Source organism: Pelophylax lessonae, assembly GCF_965119305.1.
Source record: "Pelophylax lessonae genome assembly, chromosome: 1".
NCBI lineage: Eukaryota > Metazoa > Chordata > Amphibia > Anura > Ranidae > Pelophylax > Pelophylax lessonae.
The window spans coordinates 188,538,115-188,558,567 of NC_138768.1; the positions used below are offsets into that span (position 1 = coordinate 188,538,115).

The window sequence follows — 20,453 nt, forward strand, 5'->3', positions numbered from 1 at the left end:
CCCAAATAGTGACTGCACCTAAGGCCCCTTTCACACTTGTATGACCTGAAAGTCTCGCAACTTTGATGTGACTTTGCAGCGACTGGAAGCAATGCCTGTGAAATCTTGAGGTCTATCAAGGAAGTCGCATCAAAGTCAGACCAATGTAGGGCAGGGACTTGAGGTTGCACAGATATGAATGGCACTCATTGGAAATCATGGGGTACGACTTGACATGCGACTTTGCAGTCCCAAGTCACAGGACAAGTCGCACAAGTGTGAAAGGGGGCCTTTTTACTACACAGTTACTGTTCAAGATTTTATAGATTTTCACCCGTCGCAGTTTTTAAATTGACTTTTGTTAAGCTGGGTGGTTCTGACAGAGCCACCCACAGCTTGGATTTGAATTGGCTGGATTTTGAGCTGTGACCTCCCCGAAGATTTACCCCCCTTCATGACCAGGCCATTTTTTGCGATACGGCACTGTGCTACTTTAACTCACCATTGTGTGTCATGCAACGCTGTACCCAAAAAAATGTATGTCATTTTTTTTTCCACAAATAGAGCTTTCTTTTGGAGGTATTTGATAACCACTGCATTTTATTATTTTTATTTTTTTGCGCTATAAACACAAAATAAGACCGTAAATTAAAAAAAAAAAAACTGGATTTTTGACTTACTGTACTAAAATTTAGAAACAAAAATCGAATTTCTTCATAAATTTAGGCCAATATCTAATCTGCTACATGTTTTTGGTAAAAAAAAATCCCAATAAGCGTGTATATTGATTGGTTTATGCAAACGTTCTAGCATCTACAAACTATGGGATATACTTATTTCTTTGGAATTTTTTTTTTTTTTTAAACATTAGTAACGGCGGCAGTCAACTTAAAGCGGGACTGCAATATTTCAGTGGACAATCATACACTGACACTTGATGGGAACCAGTGACACTAATACAGTGAGGGGTGTTAAAAATATGCACTGTCACTGTACTAATGACACTGGCTGGGAAAGGGTTAACATCAGGAGCGATCACAGGTTTACCTGTGTGCCTAGCCAGTGTTTTTGTGTACTAGTAGTTGCTTTTACTAAGAAAAGTGATAAATTTTATAACCCCTGTCAGAACAGAGATCTGCCTTGTTTACATAGGCAGATCTCAGTTCCGTGTGTATTGCTGGCGATCAGTGGGTGCCAGCAGACATCCAGTGCTTGGCACCCGCAGATCAGCTTCTGATGTGAATAATCACAGTAGAAGCGGTGCACCCCCTGCAGGCAGAAGTGCAGAATCACGCAAATATACGCACTTCTGCACAGGAGAGCCACTCTGTAGCAGTAAAAACTGCTATGGAGTGGTCTTAAAGTGGTTAAAACATAAAAATGTTTAAATCTCACTGGCTGCTATGCAATAATAAACTTGGAACAAGCTTTAAAAAGACTTTACAAAGACCATCAAGACCATACTTGGCAAAATATTGCTATGATCAGAATGACAATGAAAAAACAAAATGCAAGAAAAAAAACCTACGTATGCGTCAAAAAGTTATACAAACATCCCTGACCAGGTTGTTTGCCATAAAACATTACTGTATTTTATCAGTAAAAAAACAAAAAACAAAAACAAAAATATACTAATGACCCAGAAGGTAACTATTCCTAGATTGTGGTGAGTACCATTGAAAAACTATGTTGAACAATATCTAGGATATGAAAAAAGGGATAATTGTCATACCTGCAAACAGAGCTACGTTGGCATGCTTGGCATCATATGGACATCTTGCCATGCCACTAATTTCTTCATCCATAAACTCAAGTGTGTCCATCTGTCAAACAAAAAGCGAAGTATAACTTGTACTGCAAGAAGCAATATAGATCAGGAATAAAAGAAGAAAGAAAGGAAAAGGCTAAACAAAAAAAAAAAAAAAAAAAAGAATGTCTGGGAGCAGATTGGATAGTCCATGTGTATTGGAAACACCACTTTAGAGTAGTCCAATAAAGCTATGCTGACAGGCTTACTAGGATATATAAATGATGAGTAATTAAAAGTCTAAAATACATTTCCTTAAGGACTAGATATTTGGGCACATGCTTTTTAGAGAAGGAAAGGATCGTACAATCAAAAGACTGATCCTTAGTTTTACCAGGGATCACAAGACCAATAGCTATATCTTTTCATAGGTATGGCCAGCTTTAAAGGGAGCATTTGGTTTTTATGTTTTCAGTAAATACTTTAGTCCCTCAATTACTCTTTATCGATCCAGCCCACCAATATTATTTAAAAAAAAAAAAAGCATTGTTAACATTGAAGTAGAGGTTGCAGACATCACTCCTCATTTGGCCTATTGCAGCTTAATAGATTTGTACATTTTCATTTCAAAACCTATGAAGTTATTATGTAGCTACATCAGCTATGTAGGTAAAAAATAAAGCAAAAGCATTTAAATGGTAAACCACCTATTAAGCACTCTCCCCACATCTTTTTCTCCCGTCACTAAGAAGCCTTTCCACGTTCTGCTATTTAATCTGTTCATGAGATTTCTCCTGAGCTGCATGTGCCTATGTGGTCTGTGGTGACTGGCACTTGCTCAACATACAACTATGAAATAAAGTCTCCTTTGTTCACAAGAACAACCTTGGAGCAATTCCAGGTAGTGGCGATTGGCTAAACACTGGCTGGAGCAGATGTCACATAGGGGTTACCCATGCCAGACAACATGAAGAATGGTTATTCTCATGCTCCTATTTTTAAAACATGACAACATTAAAAAAAAAAAAAAAAAAAAAAAAAAGATATATACAGTTTATATGAGAGAGAAAGAAATAAGAGAAAAACTTTCAGAACCTTAACAGAACTTGTGACAAGCTGCTTCCATAAACCCAGATTAGAGAACTTCATGTTGTGTGCCATGTCAAGCTTGGCACAGACTGTTCACAATGTATTTGATTACATGACAAGATCAAGGGTGTGCAGTAAAACATCTCTATTCACGGTTATAGATTTATCTTATGCCTCATTTCCATCTACATGTTTTAAAAGAATAGGCCATGTGGTCCATTACTTAGTGCAGGCATGTCCAACCTTCAGCCCGGGGGCCGCATGCGGCCCAGAACCTCAGGCAATGCGGCCCACTGCCCCCTGACAATTTTTTTTTTTTTGCTGGGGAGGAAGGAAGTTGAGTCGGGGGCACGGCCACAGAGGCAGCCTTGAAGGGGATCATCCACTAGTTGTGTTAAATAAGTGCTGGGGGGGGGGGGTGCGGCAGCACGGGAAGGGCGCGGCGGCGTTTTATTACTTATATAGCTTAACTATAGTATATATTTTATATGCGGCCCGAGACAATTTCTCTATACTCAATGTGGCCCAGAGAAGCCAATAGGTTGGACACCTATGACTTAGTGCATCTTCAGTGGCGGAGCCAGAGGGTTAGCTGGGGTGGCAATTGCCGCCCCAGACAACGTCCTTCCTACCCCTGTTGCCACCCCAATCCTGGGCGGGTGCATAGCAGCGGAGGAATCACAGGGGATCGCCGTACTATGAGAGCTCAGCGCTGCGGAGCGGAGGGACTCGGGAGGCGGATGGAGAGCTGGTAGGCAGAGGGAGGGAGGACTCGAACATCAAATACCCATTGGCTGGGGAGGCAGCAGGAGGCGGTGCAGCCTAAATCTTGCAGGCTGCACCGCCTCCTGCTACTTACACAGCCAATGGGTGCATCGGAAGCGCTGTCTGTCTGTCAATCACATGCCTTAATCTTCATCCCGATTCCCGCGGTCTTCCTGTCTTGGTGTGGGATGGATGGAATGGATCAGCTCTGAATGGAGAGTTCCTGGGCAGCCTGCAGTGACTGAGGTGAGGGACAGTACTTTTGCCCAAGTAGTAGAAGCGCCTGCCCAGGCTGCTCCGTTCCTGTACAGTCTATGCTGCTCCTTAACAAAAATGTTTCCCCCTTTAATAAGTCATTGTAATCATGTCACCCATATTCTTGCCCTTTTACCAGGGTGAAAGACAAGTACCCTAACACCTGTGCATTATTAGTGTCAGCTTACTGTCAGTCACCCTGTTTAAAAGGACAGGAATATGGGTGGCATTACAAAGATTTATTAAAGGGGGCAAAATTATTTATAATAATTCTCCTAAATCCTGCTTTTTTTTTAGCAGAGTGGCAGATTTTTTATGGGGCTAATAAGCCACAACAGCAAGCCAAGTGTTTGGCTTATGGTTGTGGCATGGCCCCATTGACCTGGATAGCCAAATTTCACATAGGCTTAACAAACAATCGCAGCTGTGGCACATGTAGAGGGGTTCCAGCTGTGATCTAGATTTAGAGTTGCCTGTTTTTTCCATCCCCTGACCGCTCAGAAAAAAGTCTTAAATGGGCAAATTTATCTGAAAAAACTGACCCTTTAACTACTTCAGCTCCCCCTCAATGACCAGACCATTTTCTGCGATAAGGCACTGCATTGCTTTAACTGACAATTGTGAGGTTGTGTGACGCTGTACCCAAATAGAACTTATTATTATTGACCCCCCAAAATAATACCTTGCCACCCCTTTGCCACCCCTGTTTTAAAAGTCTAGCTCCGCCACTGTGCATCTTCGATGTTGGGTCCAGTGAATTGCACGTTCGCTCTATGGTAACATGTAGAACCTACAACGTGCACACAATATAATGCCATCTTAATCATGCCGGTGTGACTGGGGCCTAAGATTGACCTTGTAATTGTCTTCTACGGTTCCAATTCTCATCTATTTTGGTAAGGTGTTAATAAACCCAAAACCAAAAATGAAATATGTTGCAGCTTACCAATCATTGAATGTCGTTGGCTGCATGAGGTTTCTTTTTTTTTTAATAGGCTTTTTTCCTCGGTTTTCACTTTATGTTCTGGCCTGTAACATACCTCCTGTATTAGATTGCCTCTGCTCTGGATGAAGGAGCACAGAGGACACCTCTGGACAGCAACATTGGCAGTCTAGGGGGAGGGGAGTGTTAGGTGTACTAGCAGATTTAGATACACTAAGAAATGTAAACCAAGCTCCAGCTCACATTGCAGTTACAGCAACAGAGTTCTTTTCTTTGGGGATAAAGGTTTTACACGAATAAAAGACCACTGTAAGAGCCCCTGTTTGTGGTAAATCATTTGTCTCAACACTCTTAAAGGATAACTCCACTATTGCGGGGCAGAAAAATAGCAAATAAAGGAAAAACAATATACAATTGCAACACAAATCATATTGTATTTGAATGTTATTAAAAATACATTTTCCTTTTCAATCTGCAGCTGTTGTAATTTTTTTAAATATGGCTACCTGGAGCTGTTCTATACACAGAATGCATACTGACCACACCCCAGAAACATCATTTCTTGTTTGTGTGATTGGCTCACCAATTTTCCCAGAAGTCTGCCTAAGATACAAGTCAGATTTCTGGCATCCCCTGGAACACAAATGTAATTTTTGGTGGGATACTCCCAATAGAAACACATCTAAAGGGATGCAGGCCCAACAGCTTTCCTCATTAGAGCCTTGCAGCTGCCACAGCTGAGAGATAATTATGAAACCACTGCCATTTGACCCACTCAGCACAGAGGAACAAACAATGATTTCTTCAGAATGGAAGGAAAAAGGGCATTTTATATGCCATTTTGTCATGGGAAAAGTGGCAGGTGAACAGGTATTACATTTTAGTCAGAATTTAGGCAGTTTTTTCCTCAGGTTTCTTTACCTCAAGAAAAGAGCGGGATTCTGCCTAGGGATAACTTAGGAGGTGGGGTTAAGTGTTTACTGGCAGGTGATAGGTTCACCTGGGGTTGGCACATCCCCTATGCTGGAAGGTTCTGGAAGTTACTTCGGAGCCTATATAAGGTTGGTATTTACCTCAAGGACAGTTTGCGCTCCCCACCCCCCCTCCCCTTATGTCGCGGCTGATATTATGTGGTTAGTCACCTTTGTAACTATGGAAAGGGGGACCAGTGTTTTTAATAAGTTGTTTGGGAGTTGTTTTATGAAATAGAGCTGAGTATTTATTGATATAGCCTGAGCTGTAATGGCTAGGCTGGTTTTAATTGTTTTTAAGAGAAATAAAATTATTTATTACTATTTATTTACTTAACCACTTTACCGCTAAGTACTGGAATAGTACTGCGGCAAAGTGGCTCGTTCCCGTCTGACGACGTAGACCTACGTCGCCAGACTCCTCCCCTGTAGGCGGCGCTCGCGCGCCGCCGGAGGCACGCTCCCGCTGTTTTCATTCACAGCAGGAGTCGGGCCAGGGGAGGAGCAGCGGCGATCGCCGCTGCTCTGCCCCGATCGTCGGGGATCTAGTGTGGAGATCCGCCCGCCTGTGTAAACACAAGCAGGCGGATCTCCTCAGTGACAGGGAGTGACAGATTGCAGTGTTCAGCATAGCTGGACATCCGATCTGTCCCTGTCTCACACAGTCACCTCCTCCCCCCACATGTCAGTAAGCACCAGGCATACATTAACCCCTCCCTCTCCAATAAAATTAACCCCTTCCCTGCCAGTGTCATTTTTACAGTAACAGTGCATATTTATAGCACTAATTACTGCAGTAATGTCACTGGTACCCCCAAAAGTGTCAAAAATGTCAGTCAAGGGTTCGATCTGTCCTCCACAATGTCGCAGTCCCGCAAAAAAAAAAAAAAAAATCGCAGATCGCCGCCATTACTCGTTAAAAAAAAAAAACACCAAAAATGACATAAATATTTCCCTTTGTTAGTAAACGCAATAACTTTTGCGCAAACCAATCAAAATACCCTTATTTTACCAAACATGGGTAGCAGAAAACAAATTGGCCAAAAATTAAAAAAAAAAATTGGTTTTTACATCTTTTTTGGGGGGAATTTCATATAAAAAAATGTGAAAAATATTGTTATTTTTTCAAAATAAACGCTCTTTTTTTGTTTATAGCGCAAAAAGTAAAAATCGCACAGGTGATCAAATACCACCAAAAGAAAGCTCTGTTTGTGGGAACAAAAGGACGTCAATTTCGTTTGGGTACGACGTCGCATGACCGCGCAATTGTCAGTTAAAGTCGCACAGCGCCGAATCGCAAAAAGTGGCCCAGACGTAAGACAGCAAAATGCTCTAGTGGTAAAGTGGTTAAACCAATAATAAACGGCCGCGCCCAATTTAATCCACATTTTTGAGTCTTGGGTTTTTTATTCATAGTGTTAAGGGTATTTAAGAATCATACATACTGCCTACTATCCCATAACAAAATGTAGGAATCTGCAACAATGTTTGGTAAAATCCCTGCCATGTACAGAGATCACCCAGAGGGGAATGTTTTTTTCTTAACAAAAGTGGAGTTACGCTTTAACTGATACGATTGCAGGAGAGCTTGTTCTTTTGAAAAACACCAGACTTATTGGCCAGATCACTAGATGAAAATAAAAAAGCAAGCCTAAGAAGGAAAAAGAATGCAGTTATTACATCTAAGAATTGATCAGCTGCAATAAAATGTGGGAAAAGGGGGGAGCTTCTAGCCCCCCACTTTTCTTATGGGATGGTGGAAGGGGGGGGGGGTAGTAGGCCCTAGTCCCTGATTTTAATTAGCTAGGAGATGGTGAAATCATTTAGGCTCCATTCACACCTGGGCGTTTTCAGCTCCAAAAACGCTCAAAAAGAAACGCTTCCAAAACGTCCAACAAGTAAAACCCCATTCATTTAAATGGCCCCTGTTCACATCTGAGCGTTTTGCAAAACGCCTGTAGCTGAAAAAAGTACATGAGCTTCTTTTTGGGCTGATTACCAGCGTTTTTGATAGATGTCAATGAAAAACGCCTGAAAAAATCGCGGTAAAATCGCGGTAAAAACCGCGGTAAAAACCGCTACGCTCAAGTGTGAATGCAGCCTTAATGTCTCTGTGACTTGAGGTGCTGAACTTTTGACCCCTTTAGCCCAGGCAGCCCCTCTTCCCGCTCTTTATTTCCGCTTTTTGTGTCTCTAGGTAATTTTTAGCCAGGTTTCTGGGCAGATGTTTTCTTACCTCAAGTCTGTTAGCAAATAGGAACATTGCTGGTCCGGCTTCCCGCCCCCTAAGCCCGCGCTGACCAGCTCCAGGGGGTTATATATTCAGCCCTCACATCGGGGGATTTCAATCTTTCCTGTGACCTTCATATCCTGCTTTTCGCCTCCCTCCCTCCCCTTATTTGTCGCGGCCTATGATTATTACGTGGTAAGGTCACCTCTATGTTTGAGGGGGACGATGTATTATTGGTTTGAATATATGGGTAAATTAATTGTTTAACCACTTAAGCCCCGGAAGATTTTACCCCCTTCCTGACCAGGGGGTTTTTTGTGATTTTTTACTGCGTGATTTTAACGGACAATTACGCGGTCGTGCGACGCTGTACCTAAACTAATTTGACATCCTTTTTTTCCCACAAACAGAGCTTTCTTTTGGTGGTAATTTGATCACCTGTGCAATTTTTACTTTTTGTGCTATAAACAAAAAAAGCGCATACAGTTTGCAAAAACAACAATATTTTTCACAATTTTATATGAAATTCCCCCCAAAAAAATGTAAAAATCAAAATTTTTTAACATTTTTGGCCAATTTGTTTTCTGCTACATATGTTTGGTAAAAAAAAAAAAAAAAAGCAAAAAGCGTATTTTGATTGGTTTGCGCAAAAGTTATTGCGTTTACTAACTAAGGGAAAGATTTCTGTCATTTTTGGTGTTTTTTTTTTAACTCGTAATGGCAGCGATCTGCGATTTTTTTTTGTGGTACTGCGACATTGCGGCGGACTGATCGGACCCTTGACTGACATTTTTGACACTTTTGGGGTTACCAGTGACATTACTGCTGTAATCAGTGCTATAAATATGCACTGTTACTGCAAAGTGACACTGGTAGTGAAGGGGTTAACTTTATTTGAGAGGGAGGGGTGGTGTGTGTCCCTAGGGGCGTGATTCTTACTGTGATTGGCTGTGGCTTGAGGTGTAGGAACATATGATCACTGTTTCTACACCGGGGAGAATGACAGGTGGCTTGTTTACATCAGCCGCCTGACTTTCTCCCTCTGCACCGACGAGCGGCGAGTGACCGGCGGACATCGGGTCCGGCGGTCACACGCACGGACTTGCTGGGGAACGAGCCGGGGCGGGAGCGCGCCTCCGCGGGCGTGCGCTCGCCCGCTATTGGCTTCCAAGCAAGTGACAGGCTAGTGACGTATATATGCGTCACTTTGCCTGGCCGGGGCTGACTGCCGGCGTATATCGTCGTGCGGCGGTCGGCAACCGGTTAAAACCAGAAAATATAAATGTGTTGTTTGGTATTACGGCCCAAGTTGTGGTGACTGGGCTGCCTTTGTTATTTAATTCTTTGTTTTTATGCTCTTTTGTTATTAAACCAGTAATAAACAGCCGCGGCCTTATTTTTGCCAAAAGCCTTTGTCTGCTGTGCCTGACTTGTAAAGTTTACTAATTTCTTGTTTTTAATAGTATTAAGATAAGTAAATATTATGTTTATAGCATCCTTCCTGCCATCCCATAATAGTTTGCTTTTGGGTTTGATATTGCTTTTAGTTGAGGACGAGTCCAAATGTTCCCATTTGCCCTTTTACAAGTTGTTTTTGAACAGTTTTAGATCAGGCATATACTCCTTGTTATGGATCCAACAGATGTTAATATCATGCGTCAACAGGTAAAGCATAAAAGATAAAGTCAAACGTCAGTGTCTATTGATGCTGTGCTATCACAGCTTGTATTTGAAGAGAAACCAGTACCAGGAACTGAAGCAAATCATACATCATTGTTGTATTTTGCAAATTTGAATGCAATCCATCTTGCAGATACATTCCCCGCAATGGTATACCTGACATAAATCAAAAACTGCTTAAGGTTCGTGAGAAATAACCTTCCTGGCCGTACCAGGCAGCAATTAACTTTTTAACTCATATGTTATAAAGCCTTCATCACTCAGCTGAGGACCTGTCATCATTTGTTTCCTGTCATGAATTTCCACTGTCCAGCCTTTCAGAAAGCAATTACTTTTGTGGGCAGTACAGCCAAGCTGGAGTTGGAAGAAAGGAAATAAGCTGGGCTTATTCCACCTATGATGCCCATCTGCCTTTTTACTTTGCTGCCCGGGAAAGAAGCTCCCTCATCTGTTCAGCGTGTCAAAGGTTGATGGAGTACCATCTGCAAAGCCTGCCGAACAGACAGGGAGAACACAGGTGTCCATGTTAACTGGGGTGCGTTTCCCCTTCACATCTCACTTGTGGTTCAAATGACATGGACAGCAGGTGATGATATCTACTAAGGCAGGCCAGTATTGTAAGAAAACATCTGTGAAAACGGAAGAGATGGATCACTTGTATTATGTAAAAAAATATATTTCCAAAAAAAGAGCTAAGGCAACTTATTAGGACTTGTTAGAAACATTAATTGTAACGCATGAGAATGAATTGATGACAAGGGGAGTAAGGGAAGTCAGTGCTTGGCACAGCTATTGGAAAACCAGCTGCGTATTCCTCCCAGCTACACGCGGAGAATGGTGGAGGAGTGCAGGAAAAGCAGACTTTTCGAACACGCAACCAGCACTGATAAACAAAAGGATTAAAAAGAAAGACGCACCCTCTACTAGCTCCGGCTTCCCTTAGAATTCTAAAAACAGGTGCCCATTTTTATCTAAAGAACTCAAGTGCCCAACACCGAAAACCAATGTGACTGTGTAGAGATTTGTCTAATTTAACATCCAATGCCTGAAAATAGCAGCAAGACGCACACTGACTGGTAAGTATTTAACAAACTCCCACCCGTTTCATTAGAAAACAGCGAGAAGGTATTCATTAAAAATACTGCATTTTGTTTATTCACTTTGGTATAATAAAATTACCAGACAAAGTGCCCACATTTTCAGTATTGAAGGCAAAATACTGTAGCGTGCATTGAGAGAAGAGAAAGATCTATGGGAGGTAAACAATCAGCTGCTGCCCCCACAGCTATGGATGATTATCAGTGGAATAGACAGGCCCTTGGGATCGTGAGGTAGTTTATTTTCCAAGGCCTGCAGTGGTGAGAAAGATAAGAGGGAAAGATACCAAATTCCAGCATAGTAACGCAGGTGTGCAACCCGCTCAGTTATCTGCAAGGCCTCATGACAGCACACTTGGCTAATTTATCTGTCTAGTTGGGTTATAGAAACAACATGCCAAAAGACGATTTTTATTGGGCCTGCTGCATGTAAACAGCATACAGATTGTAACCAGAAAATGAAGTGCATTTCATTAAAGTGTTATTGTGGAATTATCCTCTTACAACAGAAGGCCTCCACACATTTCATTAATATTGAACACACAAATGGTCCTCATTTAAGAATGGCAGGTGGAGATATGCAAATCGTGTCTTCATGCCCTGTAGTCATCTGTAGATCCAAAACCTTTGGTCTTAGCACAGAAAAAGCTCAAATATAGAGCAACATTTTTTACAACTTGCATACAGCTTATTCAAGCTTGAGTAGGTTTTGTGTTAAAACTTCATAAAAATGAATAGCAGTTTAACACAAAAAAAAAAAAAAACACATTTTGGGCCTAATACAATAAAAACCTACTGCCATACAAGCCTATTGATAATTGTTTAGGGCCGGTTCACATTTGTGTGATCGCGGAGATCGCATGTAATTCGGAGCGCACTGCTCCTAAATTATAATTGATCTCTGTGCAGTGCAAATTTCAGCCATAGACTTTGTATGGCTGAATTCGCACCGCAATCGCACTAAACACACACATGACCCTTTTTTATATCCGCAGCAGAATCGGATCGCATGGTGCTTCACACTAGTGCAAACTTGCAGATCACACTGCGATATGGGATCTCAACTGGGGGTGTCGTTAACTTTTAATTGACACCCCCTGCATATTGCATATGGCAGTGTGAACTGCCAGGGGTGCGGATGCAATGCGGGAACACGCTGCATATTCGCAGCGTTCCCGCATCGCAGAAGTGTGAACCGGGACTTAAAGGCCATGTAATACTACCTTCGGACATTAAGGCTGCATTCACACCTAAGCAGAGCGACTTTTAGGTGTTTTTTGGGGGAGTTTTTGAGCATTTTTAGAAGTGTTTTACAGGTGTTTTAGTAGCTTATTCCAATCGTTTTACAGCTTAAGGCTAGGTTCACACATATGCAAATTGGATGCATGTTTCCCCACATCCAAATCGCATGACAGGTGATCCCTAGGCACGAACCCGCATATGTGTAAACCCAGCCTAAAGCATTTTTGTTTAGCCAATAGAAAGCACTAGGGGGAAGAGAGGTGGAGGAGATTGAGGGGAGAGCTGCTGTTTGAAAAGAAAACGTGTGACCACCTGCTCGTAAAATGCTCATGTCGCACATTTTCAGGCATTCCCATTGAAGCCTATGGGGCCCAATATGCCAAAAAGAAGCTCATGTACTTTTTTTAGCGACAGGCATTTTGCGTTAGGGGCCAGAATGCTCAGATGTGAACAGGGGGCAGTGAAATAAATGAATGAATTTGGCTTGTTGAGCGTTTTAGAGCCACAAACTTTAAGCAGAAAATGGCCCATGTGTGAAAAGGGCCTAAAATGAGAAGTCTGGGAATAGTAAAAAAATAAACATACATACTTACCTACCTGCTGCAGCATTGCTCCGATCCTGCAGCTGTCCCTCGCCAGCTCTAAGCCTAAGAACTGAGCAATCAGCAGTCGTTAATTGCTCAGTTCTTAGGCTTCGAGCTGGCGAGGGACAGCTGCAGGGTTCGCTCCGAGCAGAGAGCAGTCACTTTCAGTCTCTGCTTTGCATCACTCACTGGAGGACCGGGCAGGTGCGACTGGCTCAGGCTGTCTGTAAGGCATCTGGGTGAATCCTAAAATTATTGTTGGGATCGCTTCAGAGTCTGGAGTGGCTCTGTGACTTCAGCCGACAGCGGGCTTCAGCCTGCTGTAAGCTGATTCTGGGTTACAGGAGCACACAAATAAGTGCGCTCCTGTGACCCACAAGAGAAGTATGGCCAAAACAGCTTTGACCATACTTCTCTTTTATTGGCACTGGTACAGTTATTTGCAGGTCCACAGGATTTAAACAGTTCAAACCATAGCAACCAATAGAGGCTCATTCGCATAGCTATATATACACTGCCCAGATTAGGGCATTAATGTGGCGAGTACATTCAGCTGTGACTGCCCAACCTGTGCAAATGGTAGTGCTGCATTTAAGGGACTAAATTGGGTGGTGAGGAGATAATATAATGTGGATTGCTCTTCAGAGGGCACTGCACATGTGAATTGCATGTGTTATGAGGGTCATGTGACCACTTATGCATGCGATAATGAAAAGGTCAATTCACTATTGCTCCTATGCAGGATTCAGCACAAACACGTTTGTTAAATACTGCATAAAAAGGCAATAAAGTCAATTCAAAAAATGAAATAAATGCATGCGGTAATTAAGTACTGGTCGAAGCTTGCAATAACTATGCGATAACTATGGCAATGGTCAGACCCTCCATTTCAGGTTATCCTAGCCATTTATCATAGAGCTTTATACCCAACTCATTGGGTACCTTGAACCTTCAAAACAGAGAAGCCATGCCATACCACCCATGACTAAATTGTTGGCTGCCTTACACTTTTTTTGGTTCAGCATCATATCAGATACTTGCGATAACTTACCGCATGGTTTCAAGTAGTATTTAAGGCATACGTTGGAAAGATAATGCATGCGAGATTTTAAGAACTTTCTTCATGAATTACATAGTTTTTTTTTTTAACATTGTGTGTTATTTTACCTGGATGCGGTAAAATATTGCTTAGTGAATTGTGCCCATTGTCTCCATTGCATTTATTTCAAACGTAGTTTCCCGAAGTCAAGTACTGGTTTAGCTTCAGTAAAGTGAATTCTGATTGGCTCCTTTCTATTACCGCACTTTGTTGCACTCTTGATGAAAACGTTTGGAACATCAAGAACTGGTTTTTATGTGCCGTAAAGCACTGTGTAAACTGTCACCATTATACAAATGCCTGTAATAAATAAAATGTACACACACTGGTGTGTAACACTGGTGAGTGGTATTATATATTCTAAAGTCAGCTCGGTTAACCTTTTTTAGATCTGAAATAATTAAATAAAACATGTATAAATACTTACCCTATAATTTCTACAGGAAGGATTAAAGGCATTTGTTCCACAGACAAACAATGTTTCTTCATCCCTTTTTAGTAGAACCTTAATAAAATTATGACATTCATCCTACAGATAGGGAAAAAAAAAAATGTTTAGGTCCAGCACAGCAAGTTATCAAGATGCCATTACATCAACTATTACATCTATCTTATTTGTCTAACCTGCCATGATTCCATTCAACATTCTTGTTTACCCAGCCATGATTCCGTGTCCCATAGTGCAGCAAATCTCTGATTTAGATGCTTTAGGGCCGGTTCACACTGGGGCGGCATGACTCTGTACTACTTCGGGGGCGACTTGTGCATTCCCTTGCACCGCGACTTCGGAGCGACTTGCATGGACTTCACATAATGGAAGTCTATGCAAGTCGCTCCGAGGTCGCCCCAAAGTAGTACAGGACCCTTTTTCTAAGTCGGAGCGACTTTTGTCGCTCCTATTCGAACGGGTCCTGCAGTAGCCAATGGACTGCGAGGGAGCGCGACTTGTCAGGCTGACAAGTCGCCTGACAAGTCGCGCTAGTGTGAATCGAGTCTTATTCTTTCTAGCTGTCTATAAATTATAAATGCATCATCCATGGAGATGGGACCAAATACTACTCTGGGCACCAGTTATCTCAGGGGTAAGAATAGTGATTGGAGCAGGGTTTCTAATGCATTCATCTGAAAACAGTGGGCTTACCAAAGACGTGAGATTGATGCCTATTTCAGCATAAAGTGGCTGGTTTCGGCTCATAGGTAAACTCATGTATGGGCACCCTATTTTACTTCAGTCACTTTCATAATCATACGGAGTCATCTTAAGGATTTCCACAGCCTATTCTGCCCCGTAAAAATGTATGCCTTTGTTTGTAACCAGAAGGTTTCCAGTTGGTTGCCTTTAATCATTGATTAATAATAGGAAGTTATTAAATGCCAGGCACGATGCACCAGGCTGTCACTTTGTCACGCTCTATTAGCAGAGTAGTCAGTAAGGGGCAGAATGACACAAAATTCTGTTTCAAAGAGCTGCTGAAACAATGTTATTTTTTAAATTAATCATGCAAGGAAATTACACTTTAAACTTCAAAGAAATCATAACATGCATTCTTTAAGAAAACCTCAGTTCAAAGTGTGTCTCTAACCAAACAATTTTTTTTTTGTAGATTTGTATAGAGTGGAGAACGGTTAGAACCCTTCTTAGGTATTTTTTCTATCTGTGGCCCATCTGAAGAGATTTCCCCTCACCTCCAATCTGGTGCCAATGTTTCATCAGGACAGACAGGCCCCAACCAGTTAAGAAAAACAAAAACTATGGGCTATCTGAAAATGCTTTTACAGCTTGGACATCAAGTTGGAACCCATGCATGTTGGAAATGGAAGACTTAGAGCCGGTTCACATAGGCGTGACCCGACTTGCCGGGGCGACCTGTGAAGTCACGGTGCGCAGCTCGCACTGCGACCTCGGAGCGGCATGTACGGACTTCATATCATTGAAGTCAATGCAGGTCGCTCCAGGTCGCCCCAAAGTAGCTCAGGACCCTTTTTCTAAGTCGGAGCGACTTGTGTCGCTCCTATTAGAACGGGTCCTGTGCAAATCTATGGCAGGCGACTTGTCAGGCGACCAGGTCGCCTGACAAGTCGCCCCAGTGTGAACCGGCTCTTAGAAAGTACTGAAGTCGTTACATCACAACAGCCAAACAACTAGCATTTTTATTAGAATTTCAGGGATTATTATTATTATACAGGGTGTATATAGCGCCAACAGTTTGTGCAGCACTTTATAATGTGAGGGAAGACAATACAGTTACAATACAATTCAATACAGGCGGAATTAGAGGGCCCTGCTCGTTAGAGCTGATGCCAGATTCTAAGTTTCTCTTGGCTGAAGTTTTGTTCATAAAAGAAAAGTTCAATTTTTTTTTGGCTAACGCAGTGCTGCCTTCTATTAATGCTAATCCCATTCCTAGGGTCTTGTACAGGATTCATTTTAACATGATATTTATCAGTAAACAAGACACTGTTCTGCAATTTAGAGTCACCAAGTTAATTGAAAAAATAATTACCACTGGAGCAGTGTGTGCTGTGATCCATAACACATCACAGACTCCCAGCACAGATAAGCGTCTAAAGGGTAACCTTTGGTGTCAGGCAGAGAAATGGAAACTGCCTACCTTATGCTTTCCCTTCATTCTGCAGGTGTCAACATCCGGCTGCTTGGATTTCCATGTCAGTTTCTGCAAAGATCAGGTGAGGAGAAAATCAATTAGCACTCCAGAGACTGGCATGTGGTTGATTTTTAATGTCAGAGTTGAATTTGGGAAACAAGCTGCAGGACAGAGGTTTAAGCGATGCAAGTGTCTCCCTTGTGATTAATTGTCATCTATTTAAGGCATCATGTAATGCAATGTTTGAAACGTCCAACATGTTCTCTTTGACAGGTGTATGGTCACTTGGGCAATACTGCCGTACAAGGCTGTGTCAGTTGTTGATTGCCTGTCTGTACAGATCCCCAGAAAGCTCGCTTTGCTGCCTCTTTACGCTGCAGACCAGGATAAAACATATTTACTCCTTTACGTTTGTGTGTCGCTAATAACACACTATTGTACATAAAAGATGTAAAAATGTCAGGCTGAAAAAAAAATGGTATTGCAATGAATAGAGGCACAGACATGACACACTTAGCTGTTGTCTGTATCAAGGGATGGCTTTATGAGCGTTCTCCTTGTAGCTCTTTGCACCACAGGCATAGCAATATGCTAATGAGGCATGCAGCTCTAGCAGGCCATATAGAAATCCCTGGATAGAGTTTCACACCATCAGCATAATAACACTGAGAGAAGTATAAAGTTGAAGAAAAAGATGCTCAGCATTCCAAAGGAGGATTTCTACATCTTTGATGTGAGCTCTATTATCTATATAAAAGCGAAGACTTGGGAGTGATGCATATTCAAGAAGATGTATAGAATTATTAAACAGTGCTTGTAGATGTTATTTACTATATAGCTGAGAGGTGTTAAGATGTGTCAGTGTCGGGGTATATCCAATCCTTCAAAGCCTTTTCCTAGATTTGTTTTGTTTAAAATCATACTTACTACAAGGTACCTGACTACAAAGTCATTGGATGTTCAGAAATAGAGATAAGCTTGGGTGTGTTGGTCAAAGCAGTGGATAGATTCTAACTGCTTGCCGACCGCCGCAAGTACATATACTGCAGCGGTCAGCTCCGTGCAGGCAAAGTGACGTACCGGTACGTCACTCATCTGTGAGCCAATAGGGGGCGGGCGCGATCCCGCCCCCGCTCGTTCACGGACACCTCCGTGCGAGTGACCGGCAGACCCGATGTCCGCCGGTCACTCGCGATCGTCAGTTACAGAGGGAGAAAGGCAGACGGCTAATGTAAACAAAGCCGCCTGTCATTCTCCCTGGTGTAACAGCAGAGATCATACGTTCCTGCTATGTAGGATTGTAGATCTCTGCTGTTACATGAAAAGCCACATCCCTGCACAGTTAGAAACACGCCCCTAGGGACACACTTAACCCCTCCTTCTCCAATAAAGTTAACCCCTTCCCTGCCAGAGTCATTTTTACAGTAACAGTGCATATGTATAGCACTGATTACTGTAGTAATGTCACTGGTACCCCCAAAAGCGTCAAAAATGTCAGTCAAGGGTCCGATCTGTCTGCCGCAATGTCGCAATCCTGCAAACAAAAACCGCAGATCGCTACCATTATTCGTTAAAAAAAAAAAAAACAACAAAAATGACAAAAATCTTTCCCTTAGTTAGTAAGCGCAATAACTTTTGCGCAAACCAATCAAAATACGCTTATTGTGATTTTTTTACCAAGCATATGTAGCAGAAAACAAATTGGCCAAAAATGTTAAAAAATTTTGATTTTTACATTTCTTTTTTTGGGAATTTCATATAAAAAATTTTGAAAAATAGTTATTTTTGCAAAATTTTTGCTCTTTTTTTGTTTATAGTACATGATCAAAAAATCGCACAGGTGATCAAATACCACTAAAAGAAAGCTCTGTTTGTGGGGAAAAAAAGGATGTCAAATTCGTTTAAGTACATTGTCGCACGACCGCGCAATTGTCCGTTAAAATCACACAGTGCTGAATCGCAAAATAGGGCCTGGTCAGGAAGGGGGTAAAATCTTCTGGGGCTTAAGTGGCGAATACCAGCAAGGTGATCATGTAATGACAAATTTTAAATGCAATTGTGGAAAAAATAGTAAGACTGGTCTGCAGTGGGGAAACCTACATGCCCAAGACACCAACAGTGAAGCCATGAAAATATACAGACCAGGTATTAAAAACCCTGACCATTGCAGGTTCCCATCTGTCTCACATCCTGGAGTAGGGGAAAAATGTGAAGCCAAAAATTATGTGGGAGATGTCTCCAGGCTGTAGCTAAGTGAGAGCTTTTGAAATAAAAAAGGTGCAGAAGGCTACCTGAAACATTTTTTTTTTAATTCCAGCACAATATTGATAGGACCAAAAATGCATTTAGTAAAAGCTCAGCTCTTACATTGACCTAAGCTGCCAACATAAATCTTTGCTAGAGTTACTGAAGGCATTAAGCAGCTGCACTCACAATCTATGTAGACTCCTGACCTTGGGAACATACATTCTGACCTCGCCCCATTCTTTTCCACCTACATGCATTGAACATATGTTTCATTCCTTACACATGTTCCTCCAGAAATATGTATTCCCAATTTTAACATAAACACGAAATATAATTATACTGAAAACGCTGGAAAACCCAGGAAAGAATATAATACAGCCACTTTGTTATGAACCTGCCCAGTTATTATAAAAAAAAAATCATATAACTCTTCTGATATGCCTTATGTAATGCATCAAGTTGATAGTGCAATGCTTTTACTCACTCCTTGGCTAAGGCAATCACTTATTAACAGCAAGACAAAACATTGCTAAAATGGCTGTTTGTGCTTTAAGTAAATGTTAACACATAATGCAAATGCATAACTCAGCTGGATGAAAGCCATTTGATGGATAATCCTGCGGGCATTCTGAGACATTTCTATCAAGGCAACATGCAGCAGGAGCTGAAGTCTTTTTACAAATCCATCTATTAAATAACTGTATTTTCTGTCTCTAAATATGCTTGGTCATCCAGCTGTTGAAAGAAAGCTACAGCCCTCTAAGATCTACAGGAACCGCAAGTCACAGCATGCATTGCCCACAGACTGCATAGCATGATGGGTCTTTTGGATATTTAGTTACAGAATGGCAGCTTGTCTAACAATTGACTAATTTACCATGGGCAAGGAATGGAAAAATATTTTATCTAAAACTCGCACAGGAAAATCTCTATGCACCAGCATAGTAAGCAGAACATGCACTTACAAAGACTGCAACAAGCACTCCCAATACTCTAGAACCCTCCACTCCAAAACAGCACTTACTTTGCTGAAATAGATTTCATCTGAGTGCGTTGTGTCCAGGTCTATCGTATAAATGTGATCCCTGAAAAGAAAGGGAAAGAATATTACCATAGATTGGACATGGATTTATCTCAAACAATCTCAAACAATATTTTACTGAATCAATTACAATCAGAAAAAAAAAAAGTTTATATATTTCCGTTATACCATACTGCAACTTAAATTTCACAAAATACATGGGCAGGTTACAAATACAAACTCTAACAGGATTAGCTAATATGAGAAACGTTTAATCTTTTTAAACCTAAAGGTTTTAAAAAAAAATAGCATTATGGTGCTAACACGTCCCATACTGAACAATTCCCATCAGTCTCTTCCTTTAAAGGATCATACAATCTAACACAGTCATATAAACACATAAAAGGGCTTATTAGTCTAAAAGCTAGTTAATCATTTTGAGCTGCGACAGGAAATCAGGGTAGCCTGAGGTTACCCATGAACAGCATATGCAAATATGAGGGAATGGAAAGTCCATTTAGATAGAGACGCTAGGAGAACTTCACTATGGATTCCACACTTGAAATGCAAAAATGCCAGGTTGGAGACACCATGCTCATTCTTACCAACATAAACCAGTATGATTTCTGCTAATATGTCTTCAGTGGTGGGTAAAAGATGAGAACTTCGCTGGGGAATTGCAGTCGAGATGTAGGGGACTTGATATGTTTTGGTGATGCCCAAAACTATTCAGATATTGAAAGGATCGTGGATAACTTTTCCTCAGTGTTCATGGTCACTATACCACAGGATCCTATCATTTACCTGTTGTGTTATATTGACGATTAATTGTTTACCCACCCACCCCAAAACATCTGCACTAATCAGGCTTCTTTATATAACCTGAAAGCAAATAGCT

The 20,453-nt window shown here is 41.6% G+C and overlaps 1 protein-coding gene across 4 annotated transcripts in view; it reads right to left on the reverse strand.

Annotated features, from left to right (window-relative positions):
• Window positions 1-20,453, reverse strand: part of SEMA6A (semaphorin 6A) — a 304,176-nt gene that overhangs the window by 147,778 nt on the left and 135,945 nt on the right. For all 4 annotated transcript variants that reach the window (XM_082243679.1, XM_082243678.1, XM_082243677.1 and 1 more), the window contains exons 4-7: window positions 19,559-19,619; window positions 16,294-16,356; window positions 14,109-14,210; window positions 1,712-1,802 (exon numbers count right to left, since the gene is read on the reverse strand). In XM_082243679.1, the coding sequence (XP_082099805.1) occupies window positions 1,712-1,802; window positions 14,109-14,210; window positions 16,294-16,356; window positions 19,559-19,619 (317 nt within the window). The remainder of the gene's footprint in view (window positions 1-1,711; window positions 1,803-14,108; window positions 14,211-16,293; window positions 16,357-19,558; window positions 19,620-20,453) is intronic.